At 41.5% G+C, this 24,061-nt stretch overlaps 1 protein-coding gene across 2 annotated transcripts in view; it reads left to right on the top strand.

Moving 5' to 3' along the window:
- The window catches only part of C2CD2 (C2 calcium dependent domain containing 2), a 42,471-nt gene that overhangs the window by 12,384 nt on the left and 6,026 nt on the right, over positions 1-24,061 (top strand). Inside the window, exons 3-14 of one of the 2 annotated variants that reach the window (XM_055703403.1) lie at positions 504-623; positions 1,045-1,146; positions 4,974-5,096; positions 5,400-5,520; positions 8,537-8,645; positions 11,657-11,718; positions 14,130-14,269; positions 14,539-14,710; positions 15,478-15,591; positions 18,146-18,273; positions 19,411-19,723; positions 21,469-21,505. In XM_055703403.1, the coding sequence (XP_055559378.1) occupies positions 504-623; positions 1,045-1,146; positions 4,974-5,096; positions 5,400-5,520; positions 8,537-8,645; positions 11,657-11,718; positions 14,130-14,269; positions 14,539-14,710; positions 15,478-15,591; positions 18,146-18,273; positions 19,411-19,723; positions 21,469-21,494 (1,530 nt within the window). In that variant the 3' untranslated portion in view covers positions 21,495-21,505. The remainder of the gene's footprint in view (positions 1-503; positions 624-1,044; positions 1,147-4,973; positions 5,097-5,399; positions 5,521-8,536; positions 8,646-11,656; positions 11,719-14,129; positions 14,270-14,538; positions 14,711-15,477; positions 15,592-18,145; positions 18,274-19,410; positions 19,724-21,468; positions 21,506-24,061) is intronic. The other variant, XM_055703402.1, reaches the window with a different exon arrangement.

Raw genomic sequence — 24,061 nt, 5'->3', positions numbered from 1 at the left:
ACTCAGACAAAATCCTCTTGTGCAGCAGCAGGGTTATATCAAAGTTCCACGTTTTTAGAATATCACTAAACCAAATATTGTTTGGTAAAGCCATGGTAGGCTACTTAGTTTGGAGCAGGTATTTTGTGTCCCTTATGCAAAAGTGCGATCTTTGAGCTTTTAATATTTAGATATGTGAAGCACAAATGAGTCTTTTGTCAGATGAGGAGTTATTTTTGTATTGGATGACAATACAAATTTTGGAAAATACCAGCGCTTCCAGGTATTAAATTCTGTGTCCAGAAGTGAACACTTGAACTACAGTTTTTAGAAGTGAATGTACTTTGGACATTGGGATGTTAATGAAATTGCTTAGAAATCTCCAACCTCTGGAATTTAGCTTAGTTCTGGTAGCTTGAAGTCCTTCCTTTTCTAGTTCCTTTCTTGCATTTACCAAGTCATCATCTGAAGACTAATTTTTTTTCCCCTTCCTTTGCCTCCTGCCACCCCTTTCATTTCTTTAGGTGGTTTCTTGCAACGTTGTGGGAGATTCCGTTAAATTTGTTGTCACTGTCTCACATACTTCGCCTGCAGCTGCGGAAGGTCAGTCGTACAGTGTGAAACTGTCTCCACTTCACTTGCAGGTAAAGTGTTAAGTGTTGTTCTCTCTCTTTTTTCTTTTGTTATGTCTCATCTCACAGCTGAGCTGAACCTCCTGTTTGCAAAATGCATACAAGCTCAGCTTAACTCCAGCAAAACATTCCATAATATTACAGTTTCCCTCTGGAACAAATGATAAATTCATAAATTAAGCCACCTCTTGAGGAGACTGTGCATAAGTAACACGTTGGGTACGCTGCTTGTGTATGGAACAACAATTCGCTTGTTTGACTGGCATGCACTCTCAACGGTTAAGTAACTTCTGCCCCCTTAGACCGTCACTTTGAATTTACTTACTCAGAAACTGGTATCATTCTTCCTTTGGTGGGCCTTAGTATGGAGCTTGACCTACAATTCTTTACAGGACACCAGAATGCTCTCTAATAACTGCTTTCCTGTCCACAGCTTCAGCTCTACATGAAAGACAAAGGGGAAGATGTCAAAGTTGAGTGGTTCCTCATTAATGCTGATGAAATAAACTTTGAAATCCAGCCAATAGTGCAGGAGGTCAGTAAGTTTTACTTGTTGTGATGGTAGAGAAGATTGGTCTGTGTCCTTTTGGTAAACCCAGTGTAATGCTTTAGCTTAGCAGTAGAAGTGCCTAGAGCAAAGGTATCGGGTGAAGCTGGAAGAGCTGAAGCAAAAATGCCTGTTCCTTTCTGTCAGCTGCCTTTGGTAGAAGCATGGGGCAGTTACATGTCAACAGTGCTGTCAAGCTGCCTCAGTGAAATCTACCATGGCTCATCCATCAAAACCCTACATCTCTGAAATGTAGGAACATTTCTCAAGGTTACTGAAGCATTAAAGATAAATCAAATCTGAATCTGACAGACAAGTGACTTTGCAAACATTTTTAATCCCAATTCAAATATGTGAAAAATGTCTGTTCCTAAATACCTTCTCTCAGAGTGCTTCTAAAATAATTTTAAAAAAACCAACTGTAATGGTATTCCTATCAAAGTAATTACAAAGTTGCCCCTTCCTTAACTTAAATGGGTTTTGAAATCTGGCAACAATAGTTCAGAAACAGCTATGAAAAAATACAGTTACTTAAAGAAACAATGGATGATCTAAAAGTGTCTTGATGCTTTTGGAATTGCACTTTATCTTAGTATATAAACACTGATTCATCGGGGGTTTTTTTTACTGGGACATCCCCTAAGCGAGTTTCCTCATGACTCAGACTGTCTTCTGCCTTTGGCTCTTCACGATATATTTTTTTTTGGCACAGATGTGGTTACTTAAGCCTTTCTTACAACAGTGGGTGAAGACTTGCTTGTATTATGTGAAGCTGGTTTTCTGAGTGCAGGCCTCGTTAAAAAGTAGGTTTATTGTATGGTAGACCTGCTTCTAAGCACCAGTACTGAGCGTACCAGATGTAATAATTTATTACCACGGTTTTTGTACACAAACATGTTAAACTCCTAACTAAAGACAGATGAGTCTTTTGAAGTGTGTTTTAATATAGATTTTACTGTGCATGCATAGCAGTGTGAATGACCTTCACGTGTTGGGATGGTATGCTGATTATCCACATATTGAACAGTCATTAAGTACTTAACTGACAAATGCAGATGACTCTGGTACTTCACAACCTGCCTTTTGAGAGATGCCTGAGTCCACAGCTGCAAAGGAGTTGCGACTTGTTGTGGTTTGCCCACATTCTTAAAATGAGCCTGTTAAGTTTTTAGTAGTTAAGGGCTTTATGTTGACTTCAAAGTTTCTGTTGGCACTTAGGGAAGGGGGGAGGCAATAAACAAAGACCTAAAACCTGTGAGCAGCCTACACCTCGGAAATTGCTTCAGCTTCTCAACTTAAATGTCAGCTTTTGTGTTTTGTTTTTTCCTCTTTTGGAAGCAGTATTGTGCATACAAATAAATACCCTTACTTGATTGTGATTGTTGACACAGTGGTTTTGTCATCAGTCAATAATAACCTGTTTTCTGCTGATCACAGCTGGGTGAACCTGAGTTGTGTTTGACAACCTGGCTGACTGGCAGGGCTTGGATGCGGTGCCTTCATGTGCTGGTGTGCCCCAAGCTGCCACGGTAGCTGGCGGTACTCCCCTAGCCCATGTAAAATGCGTTGGTTGAAGCCTTTTTGAGTGGCAGTTAAGCCATTATGGCTTTCCTTGTAGAGGGTGTTGTGATGGAACATTACTTTCCAAGTAAGGATGGCTAAAAATGAGGTTGGGCTGACAGGAGGCTCTTTAACGAAAGCCCTTTCCAAATAACTATGGAAACATCAGAAAATACCGATGAGTAGAAGTCAAATGACTTGACTATTGTTGCTATTGTTACCATGAACAGCAAATGTCAGATTGTGTTGATGTCCAAGCGAGAGGCAGCTGGGATTTTAGAATTTGACAATATTTTTCATCAAACAGTGTTTAGGTAAGGACAGGGGAGAGAAATTACCTCCAAAACAGCGAAAACTAACCATGATTTATTTGCTTATTTAAACAACATTAAGTAATGAAATTTCTGATACTGAGGCTTTAGATAGCTTTAGACTTTAAAAGTAAAAGAGTATTATCTGCAAGTTGTAGAAATCTGTCACTGTCTCTTTCCTTGGTGGTTGTTCGAGGGAGCACAGTGTGAATGAAAGAGTTTCTGTGGAACTGGTCGATGCTGTTGCATGTTTTGAACTGTAGCGACCTGTCATCAAAGGGCACTTGGGTAAGAAGGCAGTGAAACAGGATTTCTGTATACAGCATTCCTGGGATTTTTATCAAACACCCTGAATGTTTCTGTAACACTTGGGTAATTGGGAAGGGGCTGTTATTCCAAGTCTGTTTGACCTGTTGTGCAAGCTGCAAGCATACCTTTAGGAGTGCAGAAGTCATTGTGCTATCATTCTACACCTGAGAAAGGACTGGAGGCTTTAGAAATGACAGATTGCCTCTCCTGCCGAGAGCTGTCTGCAACGGGGGAGTGTGGTGCAGGGTGTCCAGAGTGGCAGAGCAAAGCCTGTGCTCTGCCCTGGTGGCAGAGATGCTGTTGTTTGAGACTTCAGCTGTTACTGCCTCGCAGTTGTGCTGTGTGGCTGCAGCAGCGTGCGTCAGGTAGCACTGAAAGCTGATGGTGCACAGCCGTAGTATTATCAAAGCTGTCTGCTTGGATTAGGCCTTCAGTCCCCTGTGGGATCTCCCTGCTGTGCAACTCAGGTGTCCTTGTCACCAGTGTACCTTGTCTTTGCAGCAGGGCCTGTTTGCTGGCCATGGCATGCTGGTTATAGGCAAGCTCCCGTCAGACAGCGGCATGCGGAAGGGTACCTTTTTTCTGCTTTATGTGATTATTTCATTCTCCAGCTGTTCTGTATCTGCATCTGTCAATCAGTTCCCTTTCCTTTAAAGCCTTGCTCTGTAATAGTGAAGTCTCTCAGGTGTGGTATCAGGTGAGAAAAGATGGATAGGTCTTCTGTTGCTTAGGTCAGGTCTTAGTCTCCTTCTTCAGTCTTGTCTTTAGAAAAGAAACCTCACTGAGATTTCTCCTGTGCTATCTTCAGAGCAGTTGGGTATCAGACTGCCCTTTCTGTGATGGCTTAATTTAAAAATCCATTCCCTGTAGGTAACTGAGCAAAGAGACTTTCTGAGGAGCATGACATGGGAAGCAGGCTTCTCCAGGAGCACAGGGAGGGCAGGGGTGGGTCACCATCTTCATACACCTTACAGTTAATTGTGTGAAGCTGTGTGTCTAAGCAAAATCTGGTCTGTTCTGATCCTTCAGAGATAGTGGTGCTAAGCACAGACTGCCATGAGATTTCTGAATGGACAAACGTACAGGTCAGTCCCCCCAGAGCAGCATGACTGGTATCTGTCCATACAGTGCACTTTGCAGCAAGGTTGAATACTTCCAAGGGATGCTATAGTGTATTTTTTTTTTTTTTTAGCGTGGCACAGGATTAGCTTCTTCTCAGCTGTTGCAAGCTGGCATAACTCCCATTAAATCAGTGGAACAGTGCCGATCTGCTTATCTGATGACCTGATCTGCTCTCAGAGTGCAAAGCAATACAAAAACTTTAAAACACCATCACAAGATATAAACTGTTAATGAAACTTTTGGTTTTGTGGCTAATAGCTGTGCCTTCCTAACTCTCAGAAGAGCATGTGGCTTTTTCAGTGTGTATTTCTAGTTTTCATTTAATGCATAATATAAGAATTTAAGTAATTATTTGCATGATCTCTTGTAACATTTTGTTGGCAACATAAACGATGTCTGTGTCTGAAAAAGTAAATGGTTGATAGCTTTGGTGGTTTCAGTATACCAAATTAAGTTTTGCCTTAACTTCTTTCTTCTGAGTCTAGAGAAACGTGATTGTTTGTTTCCTCTTAGGGACAGGCAGCAGGGACGTGTGCAATATCTGAAACGCTCAGAGATGTTTTGAAGAACCTCTTTAGCTCGGTTTCTCCATCTGTAGTGTTGAGTACAAGGCCTACAGATATAAAGGAGGTTCAGGTAAGTCTTAATCCTACCTAAATCTTTTGACAAAAGTGTCCTTCTGCTTAGTGTTTTAATTATATGTTCATGACTCACAAATAAATAAGTTAACACCATTCAGTGATTGGAAACAAGTGGAATGCGTTCTTTGAAACAACATAGCCTTTGGCAGTGAATCCTTTGTGGTCGTAACTCTCATGTGGCTACCTGTTGATGTTACACCCCATGGCATGTCTGCTTCCCTGTATCAACGTGACAGAAACTAAAAGTACTTTGTATTTGCATATGTGTGATCCCTCTTGTTTTGCTTGCTTTTCACAGAATGTACACAACATAAGCCTTCTCCCTCAGGGCACTAGTCCGCCTAAACCTCCAAGGGCTCATGAACTCAAACTGCTGGTGAAAAACATCGCGGTAAACCTAACTGATCACAGTGCTGCAGGTAATACAGCCCGTGCAATGCTGCTCATTTTCAGGTTGGGTTGGGTTGGGTTTTTTTCCCCTTGTGGCTGAAATAATTTGGAAGCTTTGGGTTACAACCTTCTCTCAAAAGAAGATGTAAGAAATTGCTGTACTCGGAGAAACAGACTTAGTCATGCTTGTACAAAACTGTGTATGTGTTGGTTTATTTGAGCATTTAGACATCTTGATCTTCTTGTAAACAAATCCATCATTGTTGACAAGAAGTTGAAATGACCAATTTATAAAGTTGCTTGGTTATTTTCTAGATTTTAGCTTCAATTTCTAGAAGTTACCACTTTGGGTGTACCCAAGATGAGGGGCTGAAATCCAGCTCTCCATTAACTGTTAGTGATGACATTGGTTTGGTTCGATATTACCTTATTGTTACAGCTGCTTTTCTTACTTTTGAGTAATTTGCTGATTTATCGTAAACTCTCCTCAAAGGTAGTGTTTTGTTGTCAGGCATTTTTTCCCCTTAATAAAGTATGTCGGTGGGTAGGGGAGGGAGTATCTCTTGCAAGTGGAGAGTGAAGCCAAAAAGGAGGTCACTGCCTAGTGAAGTTGCAGTGTTGTTTTTTTGAAAGAAGCACCAAGCCTGTCTCGCAAGTATTCAGACTTCTTCAAGTGCAAGCACGCCTCCATCACTGATTGAGGCATGAGCAAGCATATTGCAGATTTCGTCAGCAGTAATACAAATCTGAGGCTCTGTTATTTATGGTCGCTAACAATTCTGTAACAGTCTTTTCAATGGAAGCTTGTGGCTGCTAAATGGGGCAAGGCACTGGTTTTGGATAAATATATCCTACTTACTGTATTCATTTTTTTAGTTAGATATAATATGTTTCTGCCCTAGACTCTTGCATAATGCTGCTTTGGTCATTCTCATTGGAAGTGATTTCCCTAAAGCTTTCTGCAGACTGTTTTTTTAAAAAAACAGATTATTTTTAAAGCAGTTCTGAAACTCTTCACAGTGAAATGTCCTATATAAATAAAGCTGTGCTGGAAACTATAATTTGCAGGAAAAGTCATTCAGAATTCGTTACTACTCTACAATTTTGTAGTGCAAACTAAATTTTTCAAAACAGCAAATCATTTGGGCTGCATTTAAAAGTCATGAGATACCTTTACGTGCATACAACAGAAAGTTCATCTTATGGGACATCTCTGGCCCCTCCCTGAAAATGAGAGCAAGAGGGGACAATTAATGTGCTGTACTCTGGGAACCCAGATATTGGGAGGCAAAATCACCGTTTGATGTTTTAAAAGGAGAGATTTTGGTGGTTCCCTAGCAACTCTGGTAGTGTGAACGCTTTGGAACTACGTATGAGAAATAAAGCTTCATAGTGGGGTTTAGGTGTTACACTTGAAATCCAGTGGAAATACTGTGTAGCTGGGAAGATGCTAGCTTCTGGACATGGCTTGCTGCCTTTTAATTTTTACTCCCTTCCCTTTTCCTGGCCTTGTCTTGCCGCAATAATTAATTATCCTGTTGCAACTCTGAGACTAACCTGCATAGATGCATTGAGGGTTGGGAAGAGGCAGTTGTATGTGTCTTGATCATTATCATCCTATAAACCATGGATGCTGACATGGTTTATAGGAGCTTGTGGCTTTCCCATAGATATGTTAGTTCAGCTGGCGAGTAACCAGTAGCAGAACTGGTCTCTGCTTATAGATGATGCACATTTTTATCTCCTTAGTTTGTGTATGTAAACAAAGATTATCCTAGATTTAGTACTATACAGTCCACAGTGTATCATCTAGGGCAAAAGTGATTTCTGCTGTTAAGGAAAAAATTGTTAGCTGTATACAGCAGGGTGTGTGGGGCAGAAATGCTGAAATACCCTGTTCAGTATCAGTTGGTCAGTGACTCCAGTGTAATTTCAGGCAGAGCTATACAGGCGTTTCTGCCCCAAGCTGCTGAGCGCTGCTGGCAGCCAGAGCAGGCTGCAGTGACATATGGCTGGGTTAACAAAAAAACACCCCAGGTTCATTAACTCAGGCTCAGCTCACTGTGAAAGCAGCTAAACTACTTACTCCAGGGTTAGCTTGGATCCCAAATACACAGTGCTTTATCTCCTCTAATAACCTTGCCAGGCCCAAGCTGCTTCTGTGCCTCATCCAGCCCTGATGCACCACTAGAGGACAACTGAGACTTGATGATAGTAAATATAAGCCTAGATTCTTCTGGAGAACTGGAGACAGCATATCTTTTGTTTGCTTTTAACACAGTTGATACTGAGCTTTTTGCTACTTTCCTTGACGTTTTCAGTTGGTGGGACTGAAATGGTTTCTTATGCTGTGAAAGTTGTACAAAAGAAATTGTTTTAAAGGGAACACGGTGTGCAAACTATTTCCCCTTGGAGCAGCAATATAACTGCTCTAATATGCCAATTTGCTGTGCTATCAAATTCCAAGATCAAGGTAGAGATAATTCTGCACCAGTACTCTAAAATGCCATGAACTTGTTAAAAACCGCAGTCCATAAAGCCATTGTTAATTAACACCACTGTCAACATTCACTGGCTAGCAGAAAAAGCTTGCTTTGATGTCCAAAGAAACCACTGTGACTGTGGCCAGTAGGAATTTTGAAAATTTCTGGGTTTTTTAAAGCAGCTGAAAGCAACTTTACTCCCTCTCCACCACACACCCACACTGCCGGCTCTTTGCTGTTCATTCTGTCTCCCCATCCTTTTTGATTCATTTATGCCTGTACTTTTTTACTTCATGCCAGAATTCAAGTCGGGTTATCATGTTTCACACTATGTAGAACAACAGTGCATAAGACAATGATGCAATCTTGACCATTGCCATTAATGTAGACGGTATACAAACTGAGGGAAGAAATTTATTTTGTGGCAGGTGAGAAAGTGTTTGCAGTAGTCTGTTGCAAAGCACAGTATGTTAAGAAAGGGAGTTCTTCACTTTCTTTTTAGTAAGTGCACCTCTTGGTGATGGAACATTAATAACTGGATATTATTTTCTTGCCCTTACAGGCAGCACAAACCTTGCATGTATAGTTCAGTTGAATGACCCTATGCAGAAGTTTTCCAGCTCTGTAGCCAAAAATGCTGCAAATCCCTTTTGGAAGGAAGAGTTTATCTTGTAAGTAACTTATGTACTGAGAATACTTTTATAGTAAAGCATCTTTTTTTACTTAAACTATGTGAGGTTTTTCAAAGAAGAATGGCATTTTGAAATACAGCCAGTCAGGTGGCCTTAGAGAAATCTGGAGCTGGTAGGGACCTCAGGATGTCTAATTACCTTCTGCATGCATATGAAATCAAATAGGTCTGTAGGTCTTTGCTGGTAGGTATCTGGTTCTAGTAAATGACAGCAGTAACAGGCATAATAAATCACCCTGTGCTTTCATACAGTGCCAGAAAAAAGCACTGGCAAGGTTTTGAAGTCACTTTACCTTGAACACTGCATTTGAGGAAATCTGATGTCTCTCCATTCCCTTCCCTGAGTGGCAAATGTGAATGTGCAAAAAATTTGACCATCTAAAAGAATGGTGGCTGTGATTAAAAAGGAAGTGTAAAACTAACTGTAGATTTTTTTTCTGTAGAGCCAAGTGGGACTTTTGGGCAGCCTGCACGGTATTCAGTGATTCACACAGCTTCTGTGTATAAGGTCAAAAGTGAGCAGTTCTAAAACTATTTTAATTTCCACTTTCTAGCAGCAGAGCAGAAATATCTGCTAGCTTCTGTATTGTATGAGTTGAAGAAGGGGGAATCACTGATGGCAGGGTGGACCAGAGGGATGTTTCTCTAGTGGCTTTAAACACACACACACAGGCAGGCAGCTTCCCAGGGGAATGGGGTGGAGATGCTGCCATACAACCTACTGTAGATACTGCTTGCTTTTTTTTTTTCTATCAGGATATTAATGTGTGAGGCATTTCACACACAGTGGAGTGAGTCTCTCTGATTCTTTCTGTAGCTTTCCTCTCTCCTCTTGGTTACATTTCTTATATTTCAGAGAGTAATGCTGCTTATTTTCCTGTGACATTTTTCTTCACTGTCTAGTCACAGCCTGACATCTACTGTATCCGTTCCTTAGCTTACAAGGAACTGAGCTTGTATTTGGACCTTTGCCTGTCTGTGCCAAGTGCTTTCTTCCTCAAAGAGTGGTGTACAATTCTGTGTGCTTCTTCTCAACTTGAAGGAGGTCTGTCTGTGGAGTGCACAGATCTTTTCCTGCCTCCTCAGTGCAGTCTGCTGGACTGCGCCTGTCAGTGTTGTGGAGCGTGCACTGCAGAAACAGAAGAGCTGAGGGGAAAAGTGACAGGGGCTGCTTGATTTAAAGGAAGACACCAGGATCGGTCATCACAAGTTGTACAGGACTTGGAGAACACCAGACCTCTCTGCATGTCTGCAGTGGGTGGAAATAATTAGAAATCACTATAGTCAGCAAAGAAAAAATTGGAACACCACCGAAAGGCCTTACCTTTTTATATTGTCTGAGGGAGGTATGTGCACCTGGTTCTTATCCTGCTGTCAAGTGGAAAACCAGCTAGAAAGCTCTCTTCCTACAGACATGCACAGTCCAACGACTTATAAGGTCTGATTTTAGTTACGAGGACCTACAGCTTTTGTGGAAAGCCACAGCTCAGACAACGTTTTTCTGTAACAGTGTGCTGCATCACCATCAAGACTTAAGGATTAACATGATGCAATTTCTTCTCCACAGTGAGAATGGGGAAAAAATGCCTTTCTGTAGCAGCTTTCTATTCTGGAGTATCTCTAAAGTGCTTCAGCCACTGGGGCTGTGAATCACTTCAGCCATCTGTTGGTAGAACAGCATCCGTGCTTGGTGTTGCAGAGCAGACACGTTCCCAGCAGTTTCAGACAGGAAGTTTGTAAGAATAATACCCTTTCCAACTAAAAGTGCAGAGAGAGGGCAGGCAGGATGTGATTAAGTTGACTGGAATTTGGCCTTGACACTAGGGATAATGCTGGGTTTTCCGCACTGCTTTTCAGAAGTGCATGAGGTAAGCTGGGGGACTTTTACAGAAAAATGATCAAGATTTGGCTGCAAACCTTCTTTCAAGTTCATCCCCATGCCACCCCCCACCCCCCATCCTTTTCTTTCTCCAAAAATGAGAATACCCACCAGTCTGAACACCAGTGTACCGACCACTGTGTCAGGCTCTGCTTTAGCTTCATGGGAAGAGCAGCAATAGTATCATCAAGGTGCTTCCTTTCAAGTTTTGGAGGTATGGGAGAGGATGGTAGCGGCAAAGAAAAGCTTACAACCTGCTACATAGATGGTGTCCCACAGCATCTAATGGCAGTGGGGTACCTGCAACCAAGATCACACCATCCTGAAATGGAGACATAAAAAAATAAAATACCTATGTGCGTGCCCTTAAGCTTTTTTGGCAGTACACCGACTGAGACGGTTATAAAATCAAATTTTACTCAAAGGTTCATCAGTAGGTACCCAGTTTGCTTCACTGTCTCAATTAGAGGAAAGGGTCTGTATCTATTGTGTAGTCCATCTTACGAAGTACCACATATGCCAGTAATTCTGCTAATAGTTCACATCAGTTCTGTCACACAGAAACTAGCTCTTGTTATCTTGCAACATCCTTGAGTCTTATTTTGAAAAAGTAATACTGACTCTTCTCACATAAGACTGTAACTACATCTATTTACTTGCATCTATCCTGCTTTTGCAGGACACTTTCCTACTTTCACACAATACCGCACAGCTTTGAATGGGTTGTTGATTGGACCTGTTCCAGCATCTTGTCTTACAAATTTGATCCTGCCAGGAAAAACTAGCCTCTTACTGTTGTGGTGTAGCAGTCAGACTAAGGACCAATATCAGCTTGAAGGGCAGTGTTTGTCAACTACTGGGGAGGTGAAAAGCCTCTGAAATCTTAGGAAATCAAAGTTTCCTTTGCCCATGGTTTTCTGACTGTGATCCCTTTAGTCAGTCTTACCTGAGGTCAGAAAGATACGATGCACGCAGGTTTAGCGCTGCCTGGCTTCGTGTGGGCCAAGAAAAGTTAGGGTATTGGCAACCAGAATGGGAAAGGGGAAAACCTACGTGGAAAGGAAAATCTGCTCGCTTGCAAAGACCTAACATTAGTTTCATTTACTTTACAGTGAACTAAGTGCCAAATCAAAAGCATTGCAACTGCAAATAGTAGAAGATGGAAAACTGGATAGTAAGTATTAAAACTGAAATTTTTTGCATGTTCAGCTTGTGAGCATTGCTAAATGTTGACATAAGTCCTCTTTTAGTTCTACCCAGCTGTACAGCCAAACAAGAAGCTGTCAGATTTCTGAACCTGCATTAAAGCGTAGATTGCTGCTGCTAGCTTGTCCTGGTAGTGAAATCAGGTATGCCTCAAGCGTGGCTCTAGGCAGCTGGAGGGGGAAAGAACAGCTGTGGAAGAGAGATCAGCTAAAAATAGCCAGCCAAACTTGTATGAAACAGGCAGCTTGGGGAAAATTTATAATGTAAGTTTATGTTTTTAAACTCTGTAAGCCTATCTTCAAATGTAGGTCCCAGAGTGGAAATCCATGGAAAATCATGGAGTTCTTGGACAACACTGATTGACCTGGGTTAAGTGCTGCCCATATACCCCATTACTTCCATCTGTAGTCATGGACAGAAGAGAGAACATCTCTGTTTTCCTCTGAGTTAAGGTTACATAGAAACCTTGTTTCATTTTAGACTGTAGACATACTGAGTCTTCCATATGCTCATATCCTAATTTTTCAGCCTTCTAAACATTTAACGGATCCACCGTGAGCAGTGTTGGTTTCAACTTCAGCTTTCCAGGTCTTTCTGTGGCTGAAGGGGAATCATGAGTGTTAATCCTAAATCCTTCCTTTTCAAGCCCCAGAGGCTGCCTAGCAGTTACCAGGTATAAAACACACTAATTCTGATTATATTGAATTAAAGGTAAAACATGGGGGCTGAAACATTTTTACTACTTAATTCTGTTGTTGCAGTTTGCATTTAGCCTTCAGTGGCAAGAAAACCCCTTCGCTGAGCTATTGCATTTGGTTTATTTGGAGAAGTGTTACCTTCCTGGTGGGGGTAAGAGGTAGATGGGTGCTGAGATCAGAGAGCACATTGAGGTGTTTTCATGAGCTTTGTAAACTTGCTGCAAGTACTTCATTACTTGGGCTTTATTGAAGTGATGACACATCATAAATTGTTCTCATATATGCTGCATGTTATTTTGCTGATTTTTTTTTTTTTTTTTCTGGAGCTAGAAATAGTAACTGTATTTCACCTCTTGGATCCATTTGCTTTTTCCTTCTTATGTCAGATTTCAGGTTCTTGACACTCAGCTATTTCTCTGTGGTTTAGTACTATCAGGTATGTTCAGCTTAGTTCAGGAAAGAGTTACAAGGTATGGGCCAAAGCTTTTCATACCCAGTGATTAAAAAATATGTGCTTTTACTCATGGTGTCTTGTGATAGTGGACGAAGGCTGGGCCAGTAATTTATTAGGCAATAATATTTTATCTAAGCCTTGGCTAGTAAGTAATATAGCCAAGTGGACTGTGTTTGATTTTTTTTTTGTTTGGTTTACTGTATTTATTTTTATGTTTAATAATTTTTATATACGAAGTTGTGCAATACCTTGCATACGATCTGCGATTATTGGAGGGATTGGGAAGTCAAATGTAAGCAAATGTTTAAAAAAATTTTCTGATATGGATGCTGGGTTTTGATTTTTAACAAAAAAATAGGATCTATATATAGTCAGCAAATGTATATTGTTTCTTGCACAATGTTTAGTCTTGCCTGTACCTAAGCATCTTCAGTAATGGGTCTTTCAAACAATACCAGTAATGTTCCACATCCTATTGAGAGTGTAACTACCAGCCTGGTTTCCTGAAGAAAAAGGTCCCAACTGATTGTATGGAGAATTGTCTTACTCCCCCTCCCCCCATAACATCTTAGCTGTTCTTTTCCCAAAAATGTGAATAGAAAACGCAAAAGTAGCATCATATTTATGAGGAGAGAGCCAAGTAGTGTGAATATAGTATAGATCTCTACTTGTCTTTTGAATTTTGCAGAAAACTGGGATTTCATCTCTGAAATTGTGCAGCACTTCGGCTAATGGTTTGTTGCAGTCTAGTACTAATAAAGTAGGGGGAAGAGCAAGAGAATGGCTGAACTTGCATTAAAGTTCAAATTAAGAGAGGCTATTCTTAATGATGCACCAGTTTACCAGGAATCCAGAGCATTTTCTGAAATGAAAGATGCAGGTAACCGGTTACAGAGATTGTTCAAGGATCTAATAGTAATATTTCTAAATGTTTTCTTTTCCTTTAAACATTCTGTGTATACAGGGAAAAATAATGGCCAGAAATAGTGGCAAATAAATAATATTTCATGTCTCCATTCTTTCCTGTTGTGCAGTATTAGGCCAGGCTGAGGAATAGTCATAAAATGGAAAGAAAGCTGTGAAAACTCCCACGTTTCTGCCCCATGGTATAGGACCCATTCTTGCTATTAGCTGCCTGTGTTCTTCCACCTCCTTTCCCATCTTCTCACCCTTAAACATACTGACAGCATGGATATACGCTGATTTTGTAAATTTTATTTCTTCAAGGTCCTTTATCCACAAAGGTGACTGTACCTCTAGACTTGTTCAGGAAACAACCTTCTGGCCAGCAAAGCTTTGCACTGAACAGCAGGGCCGGTGAGAGCAGCCCAGAGCCAGGGCCCCGGCTGGGATCCATTAGTGCAGAGGTACTACTGCGTTTGGATGGTTTTACAGTGGATCTTGTGCTTTGGGAAGTACCTGCAAATGCTCGTCTTCTGCTTCGGACTGTCGCTCACAGCACAGTGTAATTTGTGGGCGAGTTAGAGCAGCATATTCAGATTGCACGGTGTTTGTGTCTATCAAAAGAATTAGTTGTTTGGCTCTTGAACATTAGCAAAAATGTTAAAGGAGTACTAGCTAGAAATATTAGTGTCCTTGCTTGACTGTTCTAAGGCAACATTTTTTGTCTTCCTAGTTCTCTTTTATAGAACCCCATGAATTAAAGACGTGGCAAGTCTCTTCTCCAGTGCTGGCCACTAAGATAGAAAAGGATCGCACTGTGATGCCCTGTGGGACTGTTGTCACTACTGTAACTGCTGTGAAAACCAAACCTCGTTTAGAAGGGAGATCGTCTCCACTGAGCACAGGTGAGGAAGTCCACTTCTTCCTGTGTTCTCTTGGGGTTATCTGTGGGGACCAGGAGAAGTTGCAGGGGTGGGATGTAAGGAAAGGCATTGTTGTCCAGACTTCTCTGATATGTTGGAGGGGGGACATTATTTGTATTCTTCAGAATCAGAGTTTTTAATTTTCAAGAAACCTTGTCCTTACAAGAGGAGTGGTTAATGTTCCTTTTAATATACACTGTAAAGCCTCACAGCAAAGTGATAATGCAGAAGAACTTGGTTTTGGTGGATGGTTTTCCGCATGACAAAAGTATCAGGCTCTTGGAGTGTTTACTGCTGGCAGACCATCCTGTGCCTTCTAACTGTGATGTGTACTATAATCTCTAATGAAGATCGATATCATGTTGTGACGAAGTAGTTTTTTTCAGTAGGTCTTTCAGGAGTAGCTTGTCCGATTCTTCTTGGGATAAACACGAAAGCAAAACCTGTAAACAGTCTTTCTGTGAAGTCTCACAAAGAGCTACATTCTTTAAAGCTATTAAAGCAGATCTTTTACTTAAGTGGGTGTTGTCTGGCATCTTACAGTAGAATGTTTAAAACCAATACATTCACACTTCACAGGTCTTTTGGAATCAGGTTACCATAAAGCATGCACTGAGAATTTGTATTAAACAACTTTCTCAAATGCTTATGATTTGAGCAGGTTTTAACATTATAGGTATAATAAATTCTTACTGATTTCATAATAAATGTCTTGAATAGTTTAAATAATAAAAAACCTTGGTCCTCAGATTCTCCTGCGAAAACTCCAGTTAAAGTAAAGGTGATTGAAAAGGATTTCTCTATTCAAGCTATCCATTCTCATGGTGCTCCAGTCAGCAAAACTTTATCGTCTTCAGATACAGGTAATAGAAATGTTCAAAGCTGCTAATGTGATGTGTGATAAAGAATATGTGTGTCTCTGCTGCACATGGGATTAACGTAATCTTGTTAAAATAACAGCAAACCCATATGGCTACTGCCTTGCAACAGGCACTGAGATGTTTATGTTAGCAAGTACTGTGGTTAGGGATATAGCAGTCTTGCAGTAGAAGTCTGTTTTTAATCAGTGATTTTAATTACTAATTTTGAATAAATAACAGTGAGCTGTGGTTTGGAGGGGGGAGGTGACTGCAGAAAAGCCAGGCTGTCTTTTCTTTTGAATGACAGATTCCTCCTTTATAAAGGCGTGAGGGACACTGCCCAAAATTAAAACCCTGTGACACTCTAATTCTAAGGCCATTGTGAAGTCCCCTCTGTCTGAAAAGAAGGCATGAGGCTGGACCGATGTAAGGAAGACTGCATTCTCTTCCTAGCCCTGCCACTGGGTGTTTTTGTGCTAATGCAAATAGACAACCTTGCTGTGCCTGTTGGTCCACCTTCCTAAGTCACCTGGCATACTGCTGAAGAGCCGCCAGAGCGTCAGGTGGCATTGATAGTAACTTTAATTATAAATTCACTTTGACTATACTAAATCTGATTTTGACTCCAGGGTATTTCACCTTTTCAAGCTGCAGCTTCTGAATCTTCAGCATATTTTTCAGTCCTGTGTGTGGTTACCATTTGATCTTTCTGTAGCTCTGTAGGCAACAGTAATGACAGATGTGACCCAGTCTAGCTGCAAACAGCACGTGGTGTGGGTTTCAGTTCCCTTTGTGCAGATTTGAGTGGAAATGCGACAATCTGGAGATGATCTAGACTGCTCCTGGTGCAGTCAGAAGGCTTGCTGAGAGGTAGAAATGCATTGGCCAAAAGGCAGAAATCTGTGGAAGAGCACAAATCAGTAACTATGAATAGCTGTAATAGCACTTGAATCTTTCCCTACTTCTAGACTAAGAGGTACTCGGTATCATGAAGCAGCATGGTATTACTAAGCCAGTTTGGGAAATGTTAAAGTAGTGCTAGACTTGTAAATTGAGTCTCATAACTGTTTATGATACTAAAGATACAAAACTCTTACTGGAAAACTCATCCAAAGACAACTTCGAGCACATTGATATGAACAGTGGATTTATGGGAGTGCAGGGGAATTTCTGTGAAATGTTTATACAACATAGCAGGAAGAATTACTCATTAGAACAGGTTTAAGCCAAATGAAAAAATACAAAGGAGCATTGGGTATGACAGTAACTGAAGTAATGGTTATTACAGGCATCATGCCAAAATAGCAACAAGCACTATGGAAAAGATGCTGTGGCTGTGCCATAGTTCTAAGTGATGACAACAGTAAGAACTAGCAAATGCCAGTGATGCTGTCCTGGATGCTCTCAGCTGTTCCTGGTGGCTTTGCAGTGGAAGTAGAGGTTTTTAATGAGTGTGCAGACGTGTGTGGGTATGCATAACCCTTGTGCACACATACTTCTAAGTTCCAAAAGTATCCAAGATACTTGGTGCAGCATAATTATTCAGGCCTCATCTTTTATCGCATTAATGTCACGGTAACAGAAGACACTGCTCTGTTTAATGAACATTGGTTCCATTGCTGCCTCTGTTCTTTTGTTGTTAAAAGCCCACCTCAGACAGCATGGGGATTTTTGTCACGTTAACTTTCTTAGCTTTGTTTGTTCCTAAGATTGACGAGTTTGATTAGTGTGTATTTGCTGTGCCCAAAGTACTTGCATAGTAGATGCCAGAAGTGGCCATGCTTAAAAATAAATTGTGTTTGTCACTAAAGAGCATTTAGTATAATCAACAGTTTTGTATATACTACAAACAATTTTGTATTCCTGTGCAATGTTTGGAGGGGAGAATGGGGTGCACTTTACAGGCTTTGGAGACAGCTGATAAAGAGCAGAGTGACTGCTACTTTGCCTTCCCCATCCCGTCATAGTGCCATAGCAAATCTGGAAATGCCAAGCAAGGATGTCTGGAAAAAAGAGCAAAATAGCTACCCGAAGAAGTAGTAGCACATACTGTGCAGTTTTGTACAGTGTTGAAACTGTGGCTCTTCATGATTGTGATACCTAGTGCTCTACCTATCCACCACTTCTGGGTTATATATATAGTTATATATATATATATGTATAGTTATATATATATATATATATAGGGGTTTTTATATATACTACATAGTATATACAGTGTGTGTGTTTATATACATATATATACCCACACCACAGTGTAGTGGTGACTATAAAATAATTGGAAATAGTCGTATGTTTTGTCTAGGCTTCCAAAACCTGCTGTGTGCTCAGAGCAAGGCTTTGTAAGTGCAACTTAGGTACCTCTTCTCAAAGAATGGGTAACAGAGGGGAAAGACAAGACCCAATAGCTGGGAAGTGAGTTGGAAGATGTTTTGTATTGCCTGGTGTTTGTACCATTTTTGCCATTTTCTTTGAATTTTAAGTCAAGAACAAACTCTGCCTTTTCTGTTGTATACCATTTTTCTTTTCTCCCTCTGAAATAATGCTTTCTTTTCAGAACTGCTGGTCCTGAATGGCACCGATCCTGTTGCAGAAGCAGCCATTCGGCAGTTAAGTGAGTCTGCAAAGCAGAAGCTGAAGTCTCCTAGAAAGAAAAGCACCATTATCATATCAGGGGTGTCCAAGGTAGAGCAGAAAACAACACTTTGTACTAATGCTTAGTACTGTAAAGTCTTTACTCCTCTAAATGCAACTTGAAATTAATGTGTCCCATTCAGCAGTCTCTGCAGATCTAGGTCTGTGTGCCTGTTTGTTTCAATAACTGTTTCAAGTTAAGCCAAATCAGGATGGATTTGTTGGGGAGGGTGTTCATTTCTGATTGTTAGATTTGACAGCCTGACTGAAAATGCATGGTATCCTTGGATGGGAATGAGATAATTAGGGATTTGGGAAAAATTATTAAGTTGAGAACAGAAGATAATTAGTCCTTCTCTGCGTTTCACCCATGAAAGGAAGATGCACGGGAAAAGTATGATATTTTTTTTCCTATTTTTTTTCAAAGTTGTTAAAACAAAACCTCTGAAAAATCTTCTACTCGTCTGGGCTCGGTTCCAGAGGGAGGGCAGACAGAAGACACTTTCTCACATGGTGTATAGCATTCCTCCAGACTTTCTTCATCCACAGCCTCAGTGTCCCATCTGCTGCTTGGTGCCTACCTGTAGTCCTTGTCCATCAGCAGCCTGCAGGGAATTTGCTGTCAAGGCTTGCTGTTATGCACGGGACCCTTAAAGAGCTTTGGGTGAAAGCCAAGTCAGTGGGAATGGCTCCCCTCATCATCACTGTGCTGTGATGAGGCGGGGGGAAATGAGAATCGGCTGCCACAGTGCCAGATGTAGCCTCATGGGAGATGGAGGCACTGGGGCTACATGGATTTGTGTTTAGCTGATATGGATGACACTAAGTCCTTTTACAAGATGAAATGCTTTGATGTTTATTTTCTTAAAAGGACCAAAAGATTGTTTATGCATCCTGATACTTCATTACAGCAGCATATGTAGGAAAGAGTTATTTGCAGAGGGTCTGGGGATAGGTGAGAGGCACACGCTTAATGGTTTTCCAGTCATTTGGCTTTAACAATGTGATTAAAATTTGGCTGTATGCTTCTAGCCTTTATTAGAACTAAGGAAGCACCAAGTGGCATTCTGATAGCCCTGAGCAATACAAGTAAAAGTGTAAAGAAGAGAAAAGAACTTTTGCAGGGAGACTTGATTTCTTCCAGCAGAGCGGCTTGTGTCAGTGTTGTCTCTTATTTTCGCTGGGCAGACCTCTTTATCTCAGGACAGTGAAGCTGCGCTGATGATGGACTATGCTGCAGCCATGGACAGCTCCTGCAAAGAAGTAGATCCCTCCACTGTGGACGAAGCTGTTGCAAAAGTCACTTCTGATGAAAAGCTGTCAGTAGGTGCTTCAGAAGTAGTACCCGATACTGAGCCACAGCAAAGTGCCCATAAGGCTTGGGGATTGGAGAATGGCAGCCAACAGTGGGACACCAACACGCTTTTAGACCAGACCTGTGAAGAAATATCTGGGAGCTCATTAAGTGTTTCAGAAACTGGGAGCATGAAAAAATCTAAAGGTATGTGAATCCTACCCCTGCTTCAGAGAACAACTTCTTTCTCTATGTAATTGGCAGTATCATGCAACACTGTAGTAGCTCATCCTTTCTTACTGACTTTTGTCCTTAAACGCCTTGTGATTGTGGTGTTTATTGAAGCTGTCCTACTAGCAGCCAGAAAGAGTGCAGTCCTCTGGCTCTCTGAGCCAGGTCAGGCTCTCTTACATTTCCCTCCATCAGGAAATAGAAGGGCTCATCCTTCGAAGTTGAAGGGCAGCTCACTTAAGCTCAACTCCATTATCTGGGAGAGAAGTAGCTAGCCATATCGTCAATTCTTTGATGAAAACTGTGTTCTTGTAAACAAGGACTTGTGCTATATCAGCAGCTCCATTATTAACGCAAAAAGGGCAGGGGTCCACAGTTGCTTTCTGATACTTTCCCTCTCCTTCACATCTCTGAGCACAAGGCTGGCTCGCCCTCACTAAAGCGTGTGCTCAGGAAGCACCACAGCTAAATCTTAACTACCTTGTGAACAGTTTCACCCTTTTCTCTGATTTAATTCATACATAGTTTTCTAAAGAAAATGGTAGCTGCAGTTTGAAAATGTCTTGGGATTCTTTGTGTTTCCTTTTTAAATCCATAAATCTCTGAGCCTGTATGACTGGTTTGTGGCTTAGTGGTAAACACAGTCTGACACAAGAGCCAATGCGGTGGGCTGTGCCCTGAACAGGTAGCACACCAGTCTCATGGGTTGCACATTGAAGTTGCAAAAATTGTGTTTCTCGCCCATATCCATCCCTCTTTTGCTTTATTATTTTTGATTGTTTCCTTACCTGGAGTTACTGTAAAATGGCTTACTACAAAATGTCAAAATATTATTAGATTATTGTAACCCACACACACATAAGGCATACACTGGAGATCTTTACCAAGGCTCTCCCTTAGAGCATCAAGGTTTTCTGGCCTCCTCACAGCTGTATAGCTCTACCTGATAAATTGGGATGGTACAGCAGCAATCATTTTTACATAGATGGTCAGGCATTGGAAAGTTCTGGGTGTGTTTGGGGTGGGTGTAGGGGTTATTTGTGAAAGAATTTGTCTCAATTGGAGCCTAGAAAAGTTTAGGAAGTTGTATGAGATATTGCAAAACCTATGGACTCTTCTTTAACATGTTATTCTAAAACAAGCAAATGGAAGTTTGTACATGAGCTGTTGTCTAGTTTTGTTTTTCCCTGTGCAGTATGTTGCAAAGAGATCAGGCTTCTAAAGAGCCTGTTTACAGAGTGTAGTATTGGACTGCTAAAAAGCTCAAAGTATCTCTAATATTTGAAAGAGCTGTCTCATCTTGAAAAAATATTTTAAAAAGCTGACTCAAATCCCTTTCTTCATCTGTGGATATATCTCTGTGGAAGTCTTGAATCTCTGCTTTATCACAGCTGAGTAGATTTTGTGGAGTGAGACAGAGAAACATTTCAACCCCCTGCCTTCAGTTAGCTTTCAATAGCTCAAGGTTTCTGTTTTGTCAAATGCTTTCCCTTTAAAAAACGAAAACCACAAAACCAAACACAACAACAACAAAAACCCTAGAAAACTCAAACAAAGCAAACAAAACCCCTTCTGCTTTAAAAAGCCTTGTGTGTGTATTAATGTCTTAAATTTAGCGCTGTCTGGGTTTTGGTTTTGGGGTTTTTTTTTACTTTTGCATATTTTTGGTTTTTACCTTTCTGACTTCCTCTTTCTTAACCATTCCCTTTCATAAACTTAAGAGGACTACTGTGCCAACCAGAATTAATTACCTACACAGTAAGTTATTTTTGTCTTTTTTTAAGAAAATGTAGCTTTACAATGGTACACTCATTGTAAAAACTGAAGCAAAACATAGTTTGGCACCTGTTTTCTTCTTCCTCCATCCATTTCTTTCCTCCCTCCAAAATTACCTTCCTGTGCTCAGGTGTCTTAGCAGACTAGTCTGCTGTAACAAATCATTTCTGATGGTCATGCTGTCCAGGTGGGCCACACAGAATGGACAGAAAGGAAGGCTTGGAGGGGTGCTCTACATTCTTGATCTCTCTGTTATGCCCATTCCTGTAGTGTCTGTTTATCAATCAAAATCTGCTCATGCAAATCATGTGTGACCCCATAACTGGATGTGCATATGCAGAAAGCTTATTTTAAAACCTGCTGCTTACAGTTTTCTAGATCTCTTTTCTAACCTCACTTGTAGAGCTGCCAGGACCTCAGCAGGTATTTACAAAACCACCTGGATAAAAACTGGTTTGGAAGTTGGGAAGGAATGGAAAGAAGCGATGTCTATTCATATCCTTGTAGATGTAGAAGGAAATCTTACTTCATTAACAAAAACGAGATTCAGAAGTGATCCTAGCCCCACAAGCATTTTCAGAACACCGTAAACTGGTGCAGAGGAGCCTATGAAGACCTGTCAGTCTGTATGGCACTCTTGGCGTGCTCTCTGCTTGTCTCCTGGTGTTAGGGGCAGAGTTGGCATATGGATCCTGTTGAACTCGAGAAGTAAGCATGCAAATAGCACGAGCATTGCCAAGCTTGTGATTTGCCCTACCCTGCTGCCTTAGCAGGGGTGCATGCCTCCACAACAGCTGGAGCCACTGTCAGGCAGCAAGTACCAAACTGGTTAGCAACTGATGGGTGGCAGTGGGGATGTGGCAAGCTTCCAGATAGCAATGACCTCAGTGCCTCCAGAAACACAGGGAGCTTTCATGCTGGGGGGCTGCTGCTTGTGCTGAGCCTTTGCTGCTCTCAGGGAAGCGCTGCCTGCAGTTTTTCAGCTGCAGTGAGTTGTCCCAGGCCACCGGCACAATTTTTGCAGCGTTCTTGGTTTGGTTCTATTTCCTAGTATGGGAATTCGGTCTGAATGGATAGGACTAAACAGCTGCTTATGGATAAACCCTTCTGTCCTACTCCTCCTGTTGGCATAGCTTCAGCTGCAGCTGCCAAGACTGCTGGGCAGAACAGCTGACTGCTAAAACAAAAGCCGCACATCAGCGAGGCCTCATCAGTCCCCCCCAGCCTTTGCATATTAACAACTGTCAGTGTCATGGGGCTGAACACTGTTTCTTTTATGCTGTCAACAACAGCTTGAAGTGGTACTGCTTTGCCAAAAAGATCAATCAGAGGGTGATGGGAGAGCAGTCAAGATTCAGATCCATGAGTTACAGTTGCTTTCAGCTGACTTCTCACAGGGCACAATGGAGTGGAAGCAGAAGAATCTCAGCAGCAGCAAGACAAAACATGCTAGAATATGCTTCCAGGTGCTGAGTGGTTAGTTCTTAAAACACAAAATAATAAACCCAAGCACGTGTTTGTAACTGCTCTGTTCTGAACAAAAGCATCTGGCTGTGTGCAACAGAACTGCCATGGACATACCTGTTCTGCAGCTGTCACTGTGCAAAATAACATGTAGCCGGGGTCAAGTCCTTGGAGGACAAATACATAATTCCGGCTATTGCACAGTATCGCATGAAATAATTGGTTTCTGTGTTGCTTTTTGTATCCATTTGCAATGGGAAGAAAAGCAGAATCAAGGCCATACAGTGACAGGAATTAATAGCTGAACTGAGAAATTTGAATCGGGAAACCTCTTAGTGGTACAGGAACGAGGTGTGGAAGCTTTGCCAGGAAGATGACTGTCTTCACATACTAGTCTGACTGCCAGAAGGCTCCTGTGTTGGCTTGCTACCTGGGTCCTCCTCTGTTCAAATTGGCTCGTGCCACTTGGACAACACCGCTACCCAAGTCTGCACAGAACTGTTGCTGTTTTAACATGGGGCTGATGTACTGACACGAGGCTGAGTCTTGCCAGTAGCTCAGAGCGGTGTCCCTGCCAGCTGCAGCCAAGCTGCCTTACACATCAGGCTCACATGTGCTCATGGAAAGGGAAGGTGGAATTTGGCAGAACGGTGGCTGCAAAAACAACCCAAGCTTGCTGAGAGAGGAGTATTGGTAGCTATTGTTGGCAACATGAGTCCCGAGTCCCTGTTGAGATGACATCTGCAGTTGCCTTGGCTGCATAACAGGTTTGTCATGGGATCAAGGGAAGGAATGCGATAAAATAAAACAATTTACTGCAGAAGGGATTTGAGCAAATTTCTGAACCTGTTGGAAGCAGATGTAACATTATTTTTAATCTACTTCAAGTGAATTGCTATTCCTAACAGGATTTTAAAATAGCAAATGCTTTGTGATTGTTAGCTCTAGGTGGTGCTGCTGAATTCATACAGAATACATGCTGTCTGGCTCGTATGGGCCTACTGCACACAGGTTGGCTGCCAGGTACTGTTCTCTGGCACCAAGAGCCTCCTTCATCTCGAATTAAAATGCCAC

This window comes from Falco cherrug, chromosome 2 (assembly GCF_023634085.1).
Source record: "Falco cherrug isolate bFalChe1 chromosome 2, bFalChe1.pri, whole genome shotgun sequence".
In the NCBI taxonomy this organism is placed as follows: Eukaryota; Metazoa; Chordata; class Aves; order Falconiformes; family Falconidae; genus Falco; species Falco cherrug.
The sequence above is the reverse complement of the archived record's forward strand: the minus strand, read 5'-3'. Positions and strand labels throughout refer to the sequence as shown.